Source organism: Phalaenopsis equestris, unplaced genomic scaffold, assembly GCF_001263595.1.
Source record: "Phalaenopsis equestris unplaced genomic scaffold, ASM126359v1 Scaffold000128, whole genome shotgun sequence".
In the NCBI taxonomy this organism is placed as follows: Eukaryota; Viridiplantae; Streptophyta; class Magnoliopsida; order Asparagales; family Orchidaceae; genus Phalaenopsis; species Phalaenopsis equestris.
In genome coordinates this window covers 328209-350633 of record NW_018164570.1, presented here as the reverse complement: position 1 = coordinate 350633, position 22425 = coordinate 328209, and the positions used below count along the sequence as shown (strand labels likewise).

The window sequence follows — 22425 nt, the reverse complement described above, 5'->3', positions numbered from 1 at the left end:
GATATTGCACTTTAATGAAAGATATTTACGTGTTTTTCTTTCAGATACAATCAAAAAGATGAAAAATGGTAAAATGAGTGAAAATAAATCAAATTTTGAGCAAAAATGAACTAAGGCGTCTAAGCGACCAGGACTGGCTCACGCCAGGTACCCCGCGCTTAAGCGCCAGAAATAGTTATTTGATTATTTATTAAATTTCAACAAATTTTTGAATAGGAGTTTGGAACAAGTGAAAACGTGAGAAATAGTTAATGAACACGAAAATTCATTCAATTGGCTTTTGAAAGGAGACAACTTCTAGAAGATTCTTTGAATGAAGACACATTTTGAAGATGCACCAAGACACCTTTTGAAAATATATAAAAGAAGACTTGGATCATCCATAAAAGAGAGAATCCATCCAGACCAATCAAGTGTCGATCACCACATACGCCGCCGCCGCTCACCTTTTTTTTTATTTTGAGTTGTATTTTGTATTGTAAGTGAAGGAAAAGATTCAAATGAACTTCAAAACTTTGGTTGAGAGGATTTGAGATAAGTTTTTATCTTTGTGACTACATTTGACTTTAATTTAGACTTCTTGTTTTTATGCATAATTTCTATTTTCAAAATCAAGTGTGGTTGTGTTTTCTTCATAAATTCTGAGTATTTTTCTTTATATTTTTCCTTAAAGTGATTAGTGATTAGGTATTAGGGGAAGTTGTGTGAAGTATTAATCTTTAATGTTAGAAGAAATGATGATTTTAAACATTTTACTTCATTTACTTTTTTATTTAACCAATTAAGATTTTAATACATGTTGTGAGAACATGTAAGATCCGAGATTGTATTGTCCCAATCAACAAATGGTAAGAATCACATTTGATTTCATGGATGAGAATGTAGTGTATGAGGTTGTGCAAATAAATAGGAAAATAAACTTTGAAGGGTGTAGAATTAGAGAACTTTAGATTGACAGGCTAAAGCCCCCAATTTGGTTTATAGTTTTAGGTTTTGATACGATATGTTAGCCTCCAGGTGGAGTAAGGAGGGAACTCTAAAGTGAGAGCTAGTATCTTCCTTGCCTAGCTGGTCTTCAGAACTATTCAAACTTTAATAACATTCAAACTATAAATTAGTCGATGTTCTTTATAGCATCTCTAGTAAGGGTAAATAATAGTATTGCTCATATTTGGCACAACACAATTAGAATACTTCCACAACATAATTCATATACTTATTACTGATTCATGATAAGGAAAAAAATATTTTATTTATATTGTATTCATCTTGCAAATGTCAAGTTAAATTAGTTAGTTGCTTACTTTATTTTTAATTATAAAAAATTACAAAAAAATTTGAACTTTCATTATTATTATAACATATAGAGTTTAAGCAAGAATGTTTTGCTAAGTAGAATTTTGTTATCTAATTTCTTTTGTTTTGTAAAGTGCATATGGTAGTTTTTCCTGTGAGCACGATATTCAGAACTTAATTAAAAAGTCTTATATTACTTGATAACGATACGTATACTTGCATAGTATCCCATATTTAAATATTATAATTGTATTCTTATTTGCTTAGATGTTAAGAATTTATCTAGCTTTTGCTTTGGATCAAGTTTTTAGCTTTGTTAGAAAGAAAGAATTATAGTTAAGAAAATTAAGAATATAATTGCATGCATCGCATTAACATATATAAAGAGAATCAGAATCAGTTGTCTGGAGTAGTGTTGAAGCCGAGCTTTTATCTATGTCGTTAGAAGTATGTGAAGCCCTCTAGTTGTACATCATGCTCAGCGAGTTAGGTATGCTAGTTTCTGTTTCTCTGAGCTGTTTTGTGATAATAAAGCCACCTTCAACATTGCTCTTAAAATGTTGAGGTTGATTGTCACTTTATTAACGAGAAGTTGGATTTCGGGAAGATTATTATCCTATTTGTCACATCCACCAGTCAACCAGCAGATGTTCTAATAAAGAATCTTCCTCGACTAATGTTTGACAAATTCAAATTCAAGTTGAGCACGATTGGCATTTATGTTTTAATTAGATGGTGTTAAAAGTTATTTCTATTTATTTTGTTTCCTTTCCTGTTATTTTCTTTTCTATGTATTTCCGAGTTTGTCTTTCCTTTCCATCTTATGGGTGTTAGAGTTTGTCTTTCAAATTCAAGTTGAGCACGATTTGGGTTTTATATCTTTCTTTCTTTATACCCCTTATATCATGTATTTATAACTTTTTTCATGTCAATAATATTATCCTGTTTTATTCCAAAAACCTACAGTATCATTTGTATGAATTCTTTTAGGTCATTCTAAATTTTATTTTAACATGTATCAAAACCTACTTGAGGAGCAAAAGCACGTTTAAAAATCTCATTATCAACAATAATCTTTAGAATTATAATTCTATCGACAATTAAATTGCAGAATTACCTTTGCAACACTTATCTACAATTACACACATAATTTCTATTGTGAGTCCTACCTGAATACCAAAGTTTAAAACCTAAAGTACTAATCTCCATAGTCTTTTCTAACTCATTTAGTTTCCTCAATGCATAAGATTTTTATCTGAATTACCTTTGCAACACTTATCTACAATTACACGCATAATTTCTATTGTGAGTCCTACCTGAATACCAAAGTTTAAAACCTAAAGTACTAATCTCCTTAGTCTTTTCTAACTCATTTAGTTTCCTCAATGCATAAGATTTTTATCTTCCTATGAACCATAATATCTATTAATTTCATTAATTTACTTGTGAGAGTGCTTATATTCTGAAATTCCCTCCTGATATTAGAGACAACCATAATGTGAGAACTCTTGTTTATTTAACACTACACCCTATTGATATCAGAAAATTAATTAAAAATTATAAATTTTGTTAATTAAATATAATTAAACTCAATGAATATTAAGTTGAAATTTACAGGTCTCAATCTCGTCAAATAACTACCCCCGCACTCTCTTTGTTCAGGATTTTATTAAAACCTCTTTGTAACTGCATTACAAAGGGCACGGAAAAAAAAAAAAACTTTTAAGGAAACCTCCCTAATCCTCTTCCTCTTCTTTGGCTTTCCAACAACGATGGGATCGCAGTGTAAAAACCAGTGAATCTCCCATCGATTTGAATCCCATCTTCCTCATCTCCCCCAACCTGAGGCAGATTGTCGAATGAGCCTCCCTGTCGTGACTGCGATTACAACTAGCGGAATAGTAACGGCGCGATACTTGCAAGAGAGGACTTCCAAAACTTCCAAAAATCCCTCTCATAATCTCAACACTCATAATATAAGCACGATTAGGGCTTGTCGGCGAAAAAATCACAGCATTGAGAACTTCAAAACTCTTGCTTGTGCCTCCCATGCCTTCCTTTGCCGCATACAACTGCACAAAGCCGCTCTTGGCTCTGTCAATATTATGTCGCATTCTGCCTCCTCCATTCAACGTTTCCCTATACCAAAGCCCTCTGAGCCGACTGCTTCACCTATGCTCGAGACCTAACCAAAGCCGTTGGATTTTCCCTGCACTGATATACTCTTCTGCTTCTAGCGCACAGTGGGATCTCACCATATGAATACCCTCTTCTGCTACACCTCTCTCACGACCGAGTGGCACAATCGTGGCTAAAGAAAGCGGGAAGGGCAACAATGTCATAGACCAACGAATTTCCCTGTTTCCTTGTTCTTCACCTGATCCTCATATCCTTGTCTTTCTTTTAAATAAAGCACCACCCCACAAACACTTTGCCTTTTTCCTGCACACAAGAATTGCCTGTGATCCTCTCTGCCGCAATGGATCCTCTGCTCTGCCCTAACCAACTTCGTCTCTCTTGCAAGTCATAAGAAGGAAGGCTCTACCACTACGTCGCGCCCGGGCCCCCTTTGCCTTTCTATTCGAGTCCAAGCACTAAACCCGAGTCATCCCTCCTTATTCGAGCCTCATCTAACCTGATTTCAGCCCACTTCACCTACCTAATCTGTTTTACTTTTGTTATATTGTTCTCATCGTCGTAGTCATCAATCATCATCTTCAATATCGTCGGAGCTCGAAAATGAATAACTTTGGGGCAATAGGGTTATTCTCGAAAATCTCCATTCGAGAAGAGCTTGAGTACCCGTCTGAGAAAAATAAGTATCGTTCAAGGAATAGCGAACTTGTTTGGAGAACTCTTTTCAAAATTGGGATTTTAGAATACCCTTCCTTGGGAAACACGACCCGTCTGTGGGAATTAAGTCCAATTCGAGAAAGTAAAATGCCGCTCGAGAAACTATCTGCTTGCGATTTGACATTTTTTACATGTATATTGAAGGCCGATCTTTTGAGATCGCGGATTAAATGTTATGTTTCGCTCCCCAACCGCAGTCTCATGACAGTAAACAACGAGTCTTTTGAGTCTTTCAATATTTCTAGGTTTTTAAAACATAGAACCCTAAGGCTTAAAAATATGCAGTCTCATGACAGTAAACAGCGAGTCTTTTGAGACACATGGAAAGGTTGGGTTTCTCACGTGCCCCCCCCCCCCCCCCCCCCCGCCGGGGGCGGGCGGGCGCCAGGAGGCAGTCGTAATTTCACTGATTTGGACTTCTAATAAATTTAAAATATTTGAAATTTTTAATAAAATAAAATGTAACTCATTTGAAATTTAAAATGAATTGAAAACTCGAGCTTTTAAAATTTAAGCTCTTAGGGTTTAAAATAATAGGGACCTGGGCTTTCAATATTTCTAAGTTTTTAAAACATAGAACCCTAAGGCTTAAAAATATTAAAATTTGGATTTTAAAATTTAAGCTCATAAATCTGAAAATGTTTAAAATTTAGGCTCCTACAGTTTGAAAATTCATTTAAAATTCGGTTTTCAGACTCAAGCTCCTGGTGATGAAAAATAATTCAAATATGATATCTTTTGAAACATTGAAATTCCGCTACCAGATACGCAATACACCTGCTAGCAAGCAGAAGGTTCCTTTCTAAAGCCAAAAATCATAATACTTTTGCAAAAACTTTAAACTCCAAATGATTTCAAAATTTATAAAAATTATGTGGCTATCCCTTAATTCAAATGCAATATTTTGAAATGTGAGCCCACTCTTAAGATTTAAATGAGTATCACTTGAGATACTCTTGAACTATGTATGTTTTAAGGTGTGCATATAAGCAAATCATCTACACAAATTTTCAAAATCTTGCATGCACCTCAATACAAAGTCAATACTAAATTCATGGCTTAAAATTAATGCAAGTATTAAAGCTTATAAAACTCTTTAAAATATTCAAATATGTGAATTTGAAAACCCGCAAGTGCTCCAAACAACATTTTGAATATTCAAATACAAGGTTTGAGAATGCTGCGCAGGTTAAACGAGTTGTATTATCTATAAAATTGGATCGTAAGTTTCACCCAACTAGATTCTCATCCTAACAAGGACTTCAGTTAATAACTTTAGTAATTTCAAAATAAACGTTCAAATACTAAAATAAGAATTTACAAATCTGAGTCACCTAGTTTAATCTTCCTCCTCACAATGATTGGAGTTGACGAGTCAAGAATTTTTGAAATAAATATTGATATCTTAAAATAAGAATTTCAAGTTCGAATCACCTAGTCCAATCCTGCTTATAAGGACAAGAGTCGACAGGACTCATCCCTAAAAATCTAAACTAGCAAAATTAAATGTCTCCTTCAAATATAAAATTCTAAAGTGCTTAACTCCTTAATGATGATTGGGTTGATCGAAGATTCAACCGAAAGAGTTAACTTTTTACATCAATATTTTCATAATAATCAATCAAAACGTCCAAGTTAAAAAATATCACTAAAGAATTAAAGTAAATTTCATCCACCCTCCGCAACAAGTTGTCGAGAGTGACGAATTTCTGATTTATTTCAGCTCACAAAGAGTTAATTTCATATTAAGTGTATGTTTATATTCACAATCAAAGCAATGCATGTCAGTAAGGATGTGGCATGAGTCCACTGTGCACGAGATTCTACCACAAAATAGCAACATAAACAGTGGTTATGACCAAAACCCTCTGATTGGGTGATTGCCGACAAATGGCACCATTATATTACGGTCACGATCGCAGCCCGTATACTCCCCAATGACTTTCTACCCTTTGAGTTGTGAGTAATAAGGGTATAATTGACTGGCACAAAGCCTTTTTGATAGCTAAAGTCGGCGTAAATTTGTTTCGTTAGACAAACATCCACCCAGATCTACAAAAAATCCCTTTCGACGACGCAACACATGACCTTTTTGATAGCTAAAGTCGTAAATTTGTTTCGTTAGACAAACATCCACCCATATCTACAAAAAATCCCTTTCGACGACGCAACACATGGTTGTTGATAAGGATTTTTCAATCAAGCTAGGTCGACTATCTCCTGACCAAGTAGAACAAGCGCCACAAAGACCCGGGTTGAATCATGGGATCTTGAACAAGTTTCATCACTATTTCCCCCACCATCCGCTTTAAGCTTTAAGTGATAGATTTTACAATTTAAAATATTATATGCATGTTGCTTTTGTATATGAATATTCAATTTTTAATGACTAGCCTTAATAAAAGGTATTTTCCATTATCTAGAGAGGTAATTAACCATAGAGTCTAGCGCCTATAAGAAACCTCAAATTCTAGAAAAAAAAGCCCTTGCAAAATGAGAGTAAAATCTCTGGGTAATGTCTTATCTACAATTCAATCCGCCTTCTGAAAATTTGACCATCCAAAGCTCTCTCAACAAAACAAATCAAAAATAAGCAGAGAATCTAGAGGTGTGGGAATTTTTGAAGCTCACACACACAGGTGCGAGTGTAGCGGCCTTTACACATTTTTCATTGTATTCAGTTCATACAGCGCATTGCTCCTAAGGGACGTCCTAGCATTTACAAAATGATTTAAAAAATTCATGTAGTGATTTTTGTGACAAAAAATTTAAGCTTGTTGTTGACTACCTAATAGCATTTACATAATGATTTAAAAAATTCATGTCGTGATTTTTTTGACAAAAAATTTAAGCTTGTTGTTGACTACCTAATGCAACCCTTCACTTTTGTCAAATAGGGCTTGGGAACCAGAAATAGCTCCAAATTGCATATGTAAGCTAAAACTTCACACATATTGCTGACCAAAAAATATCTATGAATAATTGCAATCTTCTTATGCTAGAGCTAACAGGAGTCAAGCATGTAAACGAAAGGTGGTCAATACTTCTCCTTCGGATATAATGAAAACTAAACAAGCTACTTCAGAAAAAAGGCTGCTTAGGCTATATCAATGCTACAACTCGCATGCACAGATATATTCAATTTTCATCGTTTGAATTATTCCAAGGTCAACTTAGCAAACAAAAAAAAAAGTAATTTATTGGAAAGGGGTTGGATTTAAAATATCTTGAATCGCAATTTAAACTTATGGTTGAAATTAAGCAAAAATATTAGAGCATCTCATCATTATTTGTGTCTACTATTGGGGTTGGCCTTATGAAATCTCATTACCCATTCACCTCTATTAAGTGTCGCATGAAGTGTTGAACCTTTTTTTGCAAACATTTTGATTGCGCAGATTCCCAAATTACCTTGGGACTACCTTTTTTTTCCCCAAATTTCTCACCTTAATTTTATCTACGGGACGAATTGATGTATCACCTAATTTTCATTATATATGGTCACACAACCTAATATTTTTTTTCACTATTTTATATTGCTCCAAACATCCCTCAAATAAAATCGTTTTCAATCTATCATTTCTAATGTTTCCACACAAACAGCTTAGGATTCATTGCTACCTAACTTACATATCAAGCATTTTCATTTATAACTGACATATATCTCAATCAGTTCTTTATTTCCCAGCACTACAACTGATACACGACAATTGGCTTGATCATAACTTTATAAATTTTATTTTTTAAGTCTCAATGATATGCTCTTCTTAGATAGTACACACGAGGCATTTTCTCATTTTAACCAGCGACCTTTAAATATGGAAATAATTTCATCATCTATACCAACATTCTTTAGCATAACTTCTCTATTTTAAAAATATTAGAGCATCAAGTATGAATATTTTCATTCATAGAGAATAAGAAAACAAGTTCAAAAGAAACTTTACTATATGCTTCCAGCAGTGCATTACAGCAGGATGCAGGAACCGGAGATGAGGGTAGCTCCCGAAGAACATGCTGCAGAGCAACATTCCAAAATGTTCAGTACTAAAAAAAAGTGGTTAAAAATGAGTTATGACTAGCAAATTTAATTTATTCTTATTCTAATTAGAGCTAAGTGACAAAATGTAGAAGTTATACTTTAACACAATCACCAATGACATGTGCATCTTCATCTGCAGTAAACTCTGTCCTCCCTGATAGGAAAACAACCATCAGATCAAAAAAGCATGTTGTGAATAACATGTAATAGCAATTGAGCCAATAAACTCATATTATCTTTAGTTAAATATATAGTGAGAGAAGTCAAAAATGTTCAACTGACCCTGCTCATATTCTTGAACTCTACACTCAACCTCCTCAACATCAGCAGACTGCCGCAAAATCCCTTCTACTTTGGTTCCTACAGATTATGTACAAAGTTGACTACTTAGCTACGAAATAACAAGATCAAATCAAGTAGTGATGGCAATAGGGAAAAAGGAAGAAAAATAGAAGAAGAGATCAATATAAAGTTAAAACATGATTTGAGTGGATAGTTACAAATAATCCAATGCATTCTTTTAGCAATCATTAAAAGTCGAATCAAAAATAAAAATACTGCACAAGGTGAACAAAGCAACATGAGCGAAAAAGATGATCGATCAGGGAGAGTTAAAATATTAAAAACAGGGACGCGTCATGATATCAAATGTTTAGTAAGTGCATGAGGAAACCACTGTGCCTGGATGTTAGAAAATCACAAAATGACTTCTTACACATAATAGATAAAACTGCCCCGCTCTATATGTTTCTCGCTTGTTGTTCTTATTAGATAACTTATTACACAAATTGTGCAAAATCTACCAGCTGATCAATTATTGCATCACTCAAAAACAATGACTAACTAAAAATAGGCATGATACTAATGCACTCAATAGCATATTTTGCAATTATAAGTTACCGTGATTCTCTAAAAATTGTAGAGCTTTTTCTAGAAAGGAAGGTCCCCCGTCTATGTCTTCTAGTGCAAGTAAAATAGGTCTCCCAACAACCAATGATTTTATTGGCCGCTTATCTCTCCCTGTTCAAATAAAAAGTAGAGAAGAAGATATTGATGTAGAAATCTGTTGGAACAGTAGCAAATAAAAATAAGTTAACATATAAACTGACAATAGCAAGATATTAAAGTTGAATTAACACATACAATGTTGAATGGATCCTTCAAACGCATCAGTATTATCATTACGAAATATTCCATTGTTCCCCATAACAAGGGCGGCATTTGGAGCTTGTGCCAGAGCTTGTTCTAAAGCAGTTTTCCAGTCAAATAAATCCTCCATTGTCTCTGCCTAGTGCCACAATAAAACATATTACGATATATTGCTGGTTCTAAAACAAAATAATGAGCTGATCTAAAATGCTAAAAGTACAACAAAGAATGATATTCAATGAGTATCTATATAAAACATAAATGTAGCGATCAGCATATCAAACACCTTAAGGGTAAATGCTCTTCCATCACGACCATCAGGAAATAAGACAGTCAACAATTTCTTGTCTTCCCTCACAACCACACTGCAAATAGGCATTCAGCAGGTATTTCATAACTTCTTTTTTCTTACAAGTGATAATGCCAAGCATAAGCATAATGTGCATACCTTCCAGAATTATTTAGGTCTATACCGCCAAGGGTGATATTAACCTCACCTACCCTCTGAGGCAAAGCACTCTGCAAGGAACCAAAAAGCAATAATAAGTACATCTGCTAAATGGCTTGAACTGAACAAGAACTTTCTCTCTTCTTTGACATCATCATTTAAGTATTAAGAACTCAAACACGAAATATTTAAAAGGTTTATGCAAGATTTATTTCCCAAGCTTTTGTAAAATACTTGCTTAGAACAAGCTATATGCTTCCTTGTATGTTATTAAAGAATTCATAGCTGAGCTACTTTTGAATTTATGACCAAATATATGAAGTGCTACAGCAAAAAATAAGAATAAAAATAACAACTTCTAAGCTATTGAAGTGGGACAACCAAGTCATACGTATCAATGAGAACAGCTCTTAAACATGCTACAAGAAACACTGTCACCACATATACAATGATCATTAATTCTATTTCCTTGCAAGTGTTCCTGCAGCAATTTTAATGGCCAACATTGCATTGGGTATCACATCAGAATGAAGCTAAACAGAGGCTACTACAATACATGATAATGAAACAAAACACCAGGCATGGAACTTAGCAGATGAAATCAAATAAACAGAGATATGGCTAGAAGAATACTGACAGGGTCACTTTTGAAGAAAACTAGAGAACTTCGTGTAAGGATAAACCATCGCTTCTTCCAAGATTTCCAACCAATTCCTGCATATGGTAAACAATGATGGTCTAAGACTAGTACTACCAAAAAAAGGCATTAACCATAGTAAATGGCTCACTTCAGTACGCAAAGAATAAACTTTCTAGTTGGAACTAAGGGTATAATAGAACAAGAAAATAGGGGTGCGAACTGTTCTAAGTTCACTGCTTAGCTGTGCTGTGCTATATAAAACAAGAGGACATAAAACTGTAAAGTGAACTTATTTATTTTTTTTAGTTTTTATAACAGAACTTGTGCTATAGCAAACAACAAGCAAGAAACTGTAAACAGAACTCATTGAAGGCATGTGGTTAAGGAAAAGGGACAAATTTATGATATTTTACCTGGGGTTGTGTGACTGCTCGGCTATAAAACAAGACAGAATTAATTCAAGTTGGCAGAAAGAGGGACCAAAGCAGTATTAAACCTACGAGACCAGTTTAAAATAGTAACATGTCGGCATGGAGTCCAATCCTAGACTAAGCATTTAAATTCTAGAGTAATGTTGCAGTAAGGATTTATGGATTTTTCGTTCTTCTGTTCCCAACTTCTGAATGGCATTTTTAGGTGAATGGGTCAAGCTATGCCTCCTTGGTTGGAGTTTGCATTGAAATTTTGGCAGGAGATCGGTTTGCACATAAAGCAGGGTTTAGTAAGTACTGATAAACCGTTTTTTTTTATATATGCTTCCATCTTGAGCTTAGAGAAGTTTTGATAAATAGCGCTTTTCTTAGGATTAATTTGTGATTTAATATGCTAGATAATGAATTGATAATAGCAAAATTTCATTGATTTCATCTAATGATTAGGGAAAATTTGAAGGTTTTACTATACAAACTTGATTGAAGTTGTTATTCCTCGGAGACAAACTCAAAAGTATGATTCAATCAAGATTGCCAAAGTACAAGATTTCAAGCATAAGTGCTAAAAGTTTAGAGGCCTACGAATCACTGCATTGCTAGGGTAGGCTTAAAAAATGTCATTTGCTATAAGAAATTATGAACACAAACTAAGGCAATTTAAACCATTTTAAATATAGGTATGCATACTCTACATCAATTAACATTTATACTTATTTAATTATAACAATCAGCCCATCTTCCCTAGGTTTCATAGCATGCATGTTTAAGCATGCTCTGACATGTACCCATGAATTGCTTGTGGGCAAAACACCAGATTGCAATTAGGTGATGCATGTCCATATCCAAAGCAATGCATGCCCATGTGCCAAGCCACATGCGACCAATGACCCGCACAGCAATGAGTAGTTGCGTTAACAAGAAGTTGGGTATTTACGCCTTCTGGGAAGCCAAGTAATGGGGACTTTTGTCCACTTCCTCCACCCTTTCCGATACAAGAGGTCCAATTTCAGATAGCAAAAGGTGCTTTATTATTATATCCATAGGAATGATTTATGTGTTCATGCTTGAGCTTTTGTTGATCCATTTGTCAAATCTCATCTCCTCTTAATCCAAGTTTTTTAAGTTGTAATTTTCCAGCAATCTTTTAGAGGATTTAGTGTTTCCTTTTATGTTGCACTAAAGCCTTGTACTCAACAAAATCTAGGAAGGATTTGGAATGACGCCCCTACTAAAAACAAGGAATGGATTATCATAGCCTTAAGAATAAAAAAGAACAGTTCTACTTGCTGAGTGTAGGAAAGTAAGGATCATACTAGGTTTTCTGCTAATATTGGCAAAGGACATAGGATGAATTTCCAAGGGAGATGAGATTTAGGCAGTTGGTTTCAAACCATATAAAAATCATAACTTGCATGGTCACTACCTCTTACATGTATTTACTTTATTATATTTTGCATTCAAGTATATTGACACGATTTGGAACGATTTTCCACATAAATTAGGGCAAACATATTTTATTGTAGAAACATCAAACATTCAACACGAATACAAAGATAAACACCTACAATTCGACATCTCCTAAACCCTAAACCTAGGAAAAAATTTGCGTACATAAGACGTACGCAGAGCTGCGTACGTCTGTAACCTGCAAACAGGTTACAGGGGTATAACGCGGTTATAACCTTCTAAAATCCTCCCTATAACCTGTTTGCAGGTTACATACGTACGCAGCTCTGCGTACGTCTTATGTACGCAAATTTTTTCCTTAAACCTAAGACTCCAAACACAATTTCATGCATCCCCCTAACACAAGACAAAAGACAAAATTGCCCTTAGATGCACAAAAGACAAAATTGCCCTTAAACTATGCAACGTCGTAACAATACTCCCCTTCCAAAAGACACATTATCCTCAAGGTGGGGTTTTCCACCACCAAAGTCGTCTCTGTTTATTCACCATCCACCTCCTTATCACACACTATGAAAATATATAATGTTTGATCCTTTAAATGATGTCCTTGAAAGGTTTGTATGTGGGCCAAGAGGGCAAGCAAAATTACGCCCCTTGAGCATTACAAGTACGGACTCTATCAAACACTAAAAAAGAAAAAAGAGCATGTGACTCATGCACATGAGAAAGTAAAAAAGCTATGATTCAAGGCTCACTACGCACAAAAATGAGTAGCCTTATTACAAGAATGAGGGACAAAATGAAACTAAACAGGTGGAAACTCCAAGACATGAAAAAGTAAAAAAGCTACGATTCAAGGCTCACTACGCACAAAAATGAGTAGACTTATTACAAGAATAAGGGACAAAATGAAACTAAACAGGTGGAAACTCCAAAAAGAAAGCTATGTTAGGGCTATAAGGTGGATGTTAGTTCCATCCATGATGATCCATACTAAATCTAAGGAAATTAATGTTGTTTTTATTATCTCCTTCAATAATGAGGCCTCGAACTTCAAACATCCAAGGTTGAACTAAGCTTTTTATAGAAAGTGCCGCCTCAAGCTTCGCCACAGTACCATCCAAGTGTTTCCATTTCTTCCTAACGCCGCTAAGTAGCGACCCATATCATCTCGGACGACCCCACCAATTCCCTCCACATATGAAGAAAGAAATGACTTGTCAATGTTCACCTTGAAACGATGTCCTGTGGCAAATTTCTCATCAAACCAAAAATATAATCTCTTGGCTTGCTTCTCCTACATCTCTGGCTTTGTAAGCTGCTTGAGAGTTGCTCCAAGACATGACACGTGATTCTTGTCCTAAAAGCCTCTCTCTGAACTTCAATTATTTAAGCTTTTAATATTATCATGGTCGTAGTTTCTTCAGTAAGGCGCTCCACCTATGTTGCTCATATTAGTTTGTTCCAGTACATGCTGATTTTCAACCAAGTATGATCATTTCATAATTAATTTCTTCCAAGCCTTGTAGTATTAGCGGTCGAAGTGTTGCACGTATGTTGAGCTTAGACCCTTCATGATGCTTCCCTCCAATATTATTTTAGAAATTCCACCCAGACATCCAGACAAGAGCTCGAATCTCTCCTTATACTCCAAGACAGTCAATTCTTGAGTCAATGAAATGAATTATTCGTGCAAGTCTTCTTCCTGAATGGCTCGAAAACGTTCCAACAAGCAATCATTAAATTCCTCTCACAAGCGAATCGGGTATCTAGCCTCCCTCCACTATAAATATAATAAGCTTTCCCCTCCAAACATAACCCTGTCGTCATGAGCTTCACCTCTTCATTTAGCTCATTCACCGTAAAATATCGCTTCACCTGGTACACACACTCATGTGCATCTTCCCCCTCGAAGATCGGCATTTTCAACTTCCTAACCCTAACATCTCTTGCCCCAACTTCTTCTACTCCGTTGTTTTTGATATCAGAGGATAAAGTCCAAACCACAAAAGAAACACCAATATTATTATTAAATTTGAAATCGAATACGAACTCTCTTCAAAATATGAAATAAACAACAAACAACCACAAAGACAAAACCAAGGTTAACCCAGTGGATTCAGAGGCTTGGAACTATAAGTGCGAATGTGGGAGGGGCGGTAGGGATTGGAAGGTGAAGTAGAGGACGGAGGCAGCAGGTTAAGGTAGCGAGAAGGTTTGTTGGGCGACTGGGAGGTAGGTTGGAAGGTGGGGTAGCAAGCTGGGAAGGAGGGGCAGCAGCGGGAAAGGCTCTTCAGCACTTTCGGAGAATGGACAGCAAGCGGGGAAGCGCTGGCAACGATGGGAAAGGCCTGCATAGTAAGTTAGACTGTTGAAAATGGGTTGGCTCAGTGCTAGGAGGAGTTCTGGGCAGGTGGACAGCAAGATTGGGTTGTTCAAGAAGGGCGGTTGAGTGTTGGGATGGAGTATAGGGAGTTGTGGCCTTGCTGGAAGAAGGCTGGCAGCAGGTTGGAGAGAGTACAGCAACCGTCGATTATTTGGGGAAGAGGTGCGATGGCCTGTTTTATGGCAGAGACGTGAGTGAACAGCAACAGGAAGGGTGGAAGAATAGATAAATATCTCGTCAGAATCAAGCTGCAGTCGGAGCACCAGCCGGACCCGTGAAGACGATCACCACCTCAGACAAGGGACAGCCGTAGCACCACCTTGACGTCGGATACAGCCCTCGAAGGAGAAAATACCAAGGCTAAAACCTAATTTTAGATATAAAAAACAAAACTTCTAACTCTAAGTACGTCACCTTCTACTTATAAAGAAGCTTGACCAATTTTAGCAAAGATGTCATATTTTGGAAAAGCTTTCAAAATAAGAAAGGAGAATAAAAAGGATTTTAGATTTTTGAAAGACTTTTAAAATAAGTTTGGAGAATAAAAAAAACTTCAAATTTTACGAAAGGCTTTTAAAATAAATAAGAAGAATAAAAAGAGATTTAAAATTTTAGGAAAGGGTTTCAAAATAAGGAAGGACAATAAAATTAGAATTTCATGTTTCAACAAAGGATTTAAAATAAGAACGTACTTTGGAAGGAAAGGTGACGGGGAGAGAAAGAAAAGGAGAGGAAGGAAAGGGGAGGAAGGAGAAGAAAGTGGGAGAAAGGAGGAAAGGAAGGAAAAAAGGGAGGGAGCGGCGGCCCCCTTTCCCATGAGGACCGGCCGGTCCTCCCCCGAGCCCAGCGTTCCCCATGCCTTGAAGGTAAAACTCCCTCCTTGGATATACCCATATCTCATCCTTACTTCTCTCATTTCTTCGTGCTCCTACATACCCCTTCGATAATCTCTTCTCTATGCTTAGGCCCTATCCCCTCCATAAAAAATCTCTAATCCATCCCCAATAGGAGCTCTGGGAGGAGGTTCTTAATGTCGATTTCCTCTTCGTGTTTTCGTTTGATATCTTTCCCTTCAAATTTAGCTAAGAATTCTCCGATCAACCATTGGTTAAGGTTTTCAAACTAAACGACAGGCGAGATCTTGGATTTCAACTCGATAAGTTTCCTCATCATCTCCTACAAGCGCTAGAATCAACCCTCAATTCGGTTTTTGAAGCAAGAAAACTTATCGTCTATTGAGAAAATCCTATGGTAGAGAACCTTTTCTCTATTCTGAATTTAAATTGACTCATCTCCTCCTCCAATTCCTTTAAATCTTCCACTTTTTTTGTTACCTTCGCAATATTTTTTTTTTTTTTTTTACCGTGGAGGTAAAACCTTAATACTCTGAAATCCAGTCGTCGCTTCTTAGCTAGTTTGAATCACGACTGCTTCATGAGGTCACGCAGGCTACTGTAGGGCCTCGATCCCGCCTTCCAAGCTAGCTCTTATCTCGACTATATCCCTCTATGCTCGTCGGACTAGGTCACAAAGGCAGTTCTTATGTGTCGCTATCCCGTCAGCCTTCCTTGTACCCCGTAATCTTACACCGCAATCTGATTGTTGCTTCCCCTAGGTCGCAAGTCGAATCTCTATTGTCTCCGGCTTTCCAGCTAAATCAAAGGCATGATTCGTCTATTTCCCGGGTTGAGGCTCTAATACCACTTGATACAATTTTTTATAGAAATTGAGACACATCTTTTATTGCAAGAACATCAAACATTCAACACGAATACAAACATAATCACAACAATTCGAATTGGAATTAGAGGATTTGGGAGATCGCATGAATTAACTCATTACCATTAATGCATGCTGGTAATGAGCATGAATTAACTCATTACCATTAATCCATTTAATCCATAAACAATCTCATGAATTAACCCATTTAATCCATGCTGATTTGGGAGATCTAAGACTCCATAAACAATCTCATGCATGCCCCTAACCCTAAACATATTAGCCATATTTATACTAATAATAATAAATGACAACACTAAATTTCCCTTGGGCTAGGCACCAGCGTAACATGTACTTCGGTGATTGTGTGCAAAAAATACTAGAGTAGTTTAGTGAATCTACATCCTGTGCTTTAACTTTAACCACTTTTTAGTGAAGCAATGTATCATTCATCATCACTAAATTCATGCAATGTGCACTTGTTAGCTTATCCATTGTGCATTGAGAATTAGAAGTCCATAACAAAAAACTCAGGGTGATAAAATGTAAGAGCTCTTGATTTTCTGCTTAACATCCTTACGTAGATCTTTACGGCACACATGTTTTATAATACATGTTTGCAAAAAGGCAATCTATCAAACAACCCCACTTTTTAAAAATATTAAATTTGATTTTTGGAAAAGTTTAATAAGCACTAGTTGCGATCTATAAACTTTAGAATGTGGCACATGATGTTGAATTGATATTTCCCGCCTACCAAACTGATCAACAGTGTTGGTATTGAGTAGCCCTTTAAGGAAAAGATTGGTTCAAATCAGCATGGATTAACTCATTACCATTAATGCATGGTACAAATGAAGTAAAAAATTCTCATATCAATATGCTCGTGTATAATTATAAATTACTTTTTTATGAACTCCAATGAAAGCATATCTATTATATTTTAAAGAATTACTAAAATGTCAATGCTCCTGGTGCACATGGAAAAACATACACCGAGATCTAGTAACAAATTACTTGACAGACTATTCTTGACATACTATTTAAGGAGTGAGATCCCAAGGTCGGCTCGACATCAAAGGCTAATAATCTGTGTCTTCACTTGTTGCATATAAACAAAGTTAAGAGAGAGAATATAGTAGCTTCAAAGACAAGATAATTAGTTATTGCTTTATATTCTTATTTTTATCTTATTAAGACTCATCTTTCAGAATTTACCCAAGTATCCAAGAGGATTAAAGAAATTTCTGAAGACATTAAAGAGATGGAAAAAATTCTCTCTCCAAAGAAGGGTGATGCATTAAGTCACAATTGGATCTGTCCAAATAAATATGAAGGCAACATGCACAGACACTAATGTGGGCATCTCAAATGAAGACCAAGAAAGGGTTGATGGGGGCTTTGAGGAATGCGGGACAGAGGAGAAAGGCGGAATTGGCCAATTGGTATCAGAGATAGCTTAACTCTAGTCGTATCCTAGGATTTCCTAACATTAGACATAAATCAAAATATTTTCTCTGCTACCACCAAATACACTTTCAACCTCCACAAAATCCCAAATCCTAATCATGCCACCTAGGAGAAATGCTCGAGCCTACCCGAAAAAAGATAGAGCAAGATATTTGCTGCCTTCAGCAAGGATTAGCAAAAATTGAGGATGGTATCCCTGAGAGACTTACTCTCGATGGTGACAGGCAAAGTCAAAAAAGTGGAAGAGAAGAGAATTTCAACACCTTCCGTTGGGAGAATTTCAGTGATGAAGAAGAAAGACTGCGATGTTTCAGAATCTAGCATCAGAGTAAGCCTAGAGAGGAGACAACATTTGGAGGACACGGACACTTCGGAATAAAAGTGGATATACTACCACTCGATGGATATATGGATCCAGATGATTTTATTTGAAGGCTACAATTGGTTGAGAGATTTTTAAGTACAAAACAGTGTCAGAAGATGGAAGGGTAAAGCTTGCAGCCATTAAATTGAAAAAGAGCGCCTCCTTGTGGTGGGAAAACATACAGATGCGTAGGAAAAGAGAAGGCAGTGATAAGATCACCAAGTAATAAAAGATGAAGAAAGCAATGCAAAGAAAATACCTCCCACCCCATTACTGTCAGGATATAATTTTGAAACTCTAACACCTGCATCAGAAGTACGACACAATTTGATTAGTTGCAGATGAGATGTGATTTGGTTGAGCCAAACGAGCGAATCATACGCCATTATCTGGGAGGCATGAAGCCCACTATTAACAATGTGGTTCGGCTGCTACCCTATTCGTCATTTAGAGATGTCAAAATATTAGCATTGAAAGTGGAGAGGCGGCATAAATAGAGCAGGCAACTAGCACCAGTCAGGCAACCACCCATAATTGGAGACACCAGTAGAAGCAAGCCTCGGGAGATGAGAAAATTGATTAGGATAATGATAGAGCCATCTCTAGAGAAAAAAAAAAAACTAAGAAGAGTAGCCCAACCAAAAAATGTTTCAAATACAACGGATTTGAGCACATCGCCTTCAGCTTCCCAATGAGCCGAGTTGTCTTTTGCCAAATAGAGCATCATGGAGGAGGTTAGATATGAGAAGAAAACTGAGGAACAGAATGAGGTGCATCATCTGCCACCAGATGGAAACGTACTTGTGGTTTGATGAATATTACATGTTGAGAATATGAAAGATCTGCAGTGGCTTCGCCACAATATCTTTTTCACCCACTGCACGGTGAACAAAAAAGTATGCAGTCTCGTCTTCAATAAGGGAGCAATAAGAATAGGGCATCTACGTAGATGGTAGAAAAAATGGTCTCATGAAGTAGATGTACTACCGATCATATTCTCTAACGTGACTGAAGAAGGAGAACAAAGTCCGCATTAACCAGAGATGCCTAGTGGACTTTTCGATCAGGAGTCGGCTACGGGGGATCAGGTATGGTACGATGTGGTCCCTATGAATGTCTGCCACCTTTTTTAGGGAGGTCGTGGTAATTTGACAAAACTTAGCACGACATATTCAAAAGCACACATTCCTTCACCAAAGATAGGAAGCGCATCATCCTACTTCCTTCGGCGAAGCCCAAGATCAAATGAGCTCTTACCAGCAGAGCAGCATCTATGGGACCATTTTTGGTGACAAGGGATGATATGACTAAGACACCGGCTCTAGACATGGGACATGCATGATAGAGGGCATTTTAGGATGTCAGAGTTGATACCTTACCGTTAGCACTACCACCATGTAGGAAGGTACAGGTTACACCACTTCTAAGATCTGGTTAATATGACTGGGGAGCACTTTGGGAGTATTAAGCAGCAGAGGCAAGACATGCAGATTCAGGTCAGTTTAGTAGGAGACTCCCGGAGAAACAGACTGATGGGGATGTTTGCTTGTGAGAAAGACTTGCAGGTACCCTAGAGGACGGTGCAGTCTTCAGTGGGATTCAAGTGCTGCTAGGATTGTAGAAGCGGAAGTTTCGACGAATGAAGTCGAAGCTCTCCCAACCCAAGGGGACTGACACGGTGCTTGGAGGAATACGAGCCTCAAGGGAAAGGCAGAACCGGACAATTGGGGCTTGGGAGAATGGTTGAACCCGCGAATTGGTTCAACCTGGAGTATTCAAGTCCAGCAGGAGGCTGGACCGGCTCGTCTTCTGCTCCCAATGGGCAGGAAGTACTGCCAAAGCTTCCCTATTTCCATGTTTGTCGCTTCTTCCTCCTTCCTTTTTGATTGCCGCCTAAAGGGTAAGCCTCCCCATTCGGTTCAGTAGCAAACTCCCAGAAGACTGGATCGATGGGGATGGTTGCTCGTAAGTTGGGAAAGGCTCTCAGACACAGTGGAGGACGTTGCAGTAGTCAGTAGTATCCAAGTGTTGCAGGATTGCAGACAAGGAACCGAAATTTTAGATGAAAGAAGTCGAAGTATCCCCAACCTTAGGAGACTGACACGTGGCTTGGAATAATGTGAGGCTCGGGAGAAAAGCAGAACAAGCCAATCGAAGCTTAGGGGAATGGTTGAACTGGCCATTTGGTTCAGCCTGGAGAATTCTGATCTAGCTGGAGGCTAGACCGGCCCGCCTTCCGCTCCCAAGGGGCGGGAAGTACAGCCAAAGCTTCCCTATTTCCCTGTTTATCGCTTCTTTCTCCTTCCTTTCTGGTTATCGCACAAAGGAGAAGCCTCCCCTTCCTATTTATTTATCAGATATTATATATGTGTGTTTTAACATGCTTACGGCTAGCTTTTGATTAATTCTAGACTTTAAATTATTGTCAAGACAGTCGTCGACGTCCATTTTCTTCTTTGACGGCTGAATTCGAGGGATTAGATGGTGTTGTTGTTGTATCCCTCTCCTGAGGTGATGATTATCTTCTGATTTTTCTCTTCCGCAACATCCTACGTCGCTCCCTGTCGTCGTACGTCGCTGCAGTCACCCGCAATAGCCCTTGGGTTGTTGTTTTCTGCAGTTCTCCACCTACCAGCGACCTTTCCCTCCCTTCTGGCATTGCTACAGCCCAAACTGCACCTCCTCCCTGCTGTCCCAGCCTTCCCACTGCGCCACTGCTGCTCAGGACAGCCAGGGAACACCTCCTTCCTATTGTGTCATCACTATCCACCACCACTTCTTGTTGTCATAACCCAGGATAACCTTGATGTTGTTGTCGCTGCATTTTTGCACTTCTGCCTCGCCTCCAACAGCATTCCTTTGTGTTCGCCATCCTCGTCAACCATCCTGATCCACCTAGCTGACCTCCACCACCCTGGGATACACTTTAAGGGTGTGTGTTTGTGTTGTTTTATGTTTTTTATCATTTATTTCCTGTTTGAAAAGTTGTCATTGTAACTCTACTTGAATTCAACAATAATATTTCTATTGTGATTTGGGCTAACTCCAGTATCAAGACTGCATCATGCATCTTCCACATGACAAAAGTTGAAGAGCAAGTGCAAAACATCAATGATTTGATAAATGAATTATCATTTAAAAACTTACCTAGTACTTGCCATGTTAATACTCATAAATTTAACATTTTGTAAACAAAATATATTTCATTAAAGAAAAAGACATCATTCAATTCTCTAGTTGATATTCTAAAAGACGATAGTGACTCTCTTAAGATGATATAAACAAATTGCATGATAAACCCTAAACCCTAAATCAAGTAACAGTGTAAGAAGACAATAAAGATGAGCATAAAGTTAATGCATTATCCACCTTTACATCTACTAGCACATACTCATATGTGCAAGTTGCACGCACTTCATGTTGCACAACTATTATGCATACTACAGTTCCTATAAAGCAAGATAGAAAACTTATTAAATCATCAATTGATGTTTTGTCAAAATTTATGTGTAATTATTGCAATAAACATACATGTTTTTTATGTATATGCATTCAGTAATCTATTAACCAGCTAGAAAATGATATATTTGGATTCCACAAGGCACTGCGGTGAGGCAATGCAGTTTGTTTGCCATCACCTATACATGTTACTAATGCCATTTGAAAAAAAATTACGTGGGTACCATGATCAAAGATTAAAGTTTTCGGTGCAAGGGTACATGCCTTAATGCAGAACTAGTCAAAGCAAGGGATTTTTGTTTAGGAATACTCTTTTCGATAAATGAAAACAATTTGAGATGTGTTTCTGATACCGGAGTTAACCCAAATTACAATAGAGAAAGCAAATATTATTACCCAAAAAGTACATGAAGGTGACAATCAGAGATACTGAAATAGAAAATAGAAACGAACATGACAAACACTCAACGAAGGTGGATCTTGAGCAGTAGTGATGGTCAGTGAAGGCTAAAAGGGTGGCACAGGTTGGAAAAAATGGATGGCAAGCAAAAAAAAACAGCAAGGCAGTGGTTTCCCCAGGGTCGGACAATAAGTAGACAGCCGGAGGAAGATGAGTGAGGGCTGTCTAGGTTGATTGCAACAAGGGGGAAAAGGGGAAACGGCGGCGGCTGCAATGAGGAAGCGGCCGGAAGCTAGCCGGCAACCGGCCAGCCGAGGGAGGTTGGGAAGGGGGCGGCAGGCGATGGGGGGGGTTGGGG

General features: G+C 37.3%; 1 protein-coding gene across 1 annotated transcript in view; it reads right to left on the bottom strand.

Annotated features, from left to right (window-relative positions):
* Window positions 1-22425, bottom strand: part of LOC110021275 (rho GTPase-activating protein 7) — a gene marked incomplete in the record, with an annotated part of 99358 nt that overhangs the window by 65817 nt on the left and 11116 nt on the right. Inside the window, 8 exon segments of the mRNA XM_020719707.1 lie at window positions 8097-8166; window positions 8290-8345; window positions 8474-8551; window positions 9092-9211; window positions 9335-9479; window positions 9627-9705; window positions 9789-9859; window positions 10426-10502. Of these exon segments, the coding sequence (XP_020575366.1) occupies window positions 8097-8166; window positions 8290-8345; window positions 8474-8551; window positions 9092-9211; window positions 9335-9479; window positions 9627-9705; window positions 9789-9859; window positions 10426-10502 (696 nt within the window).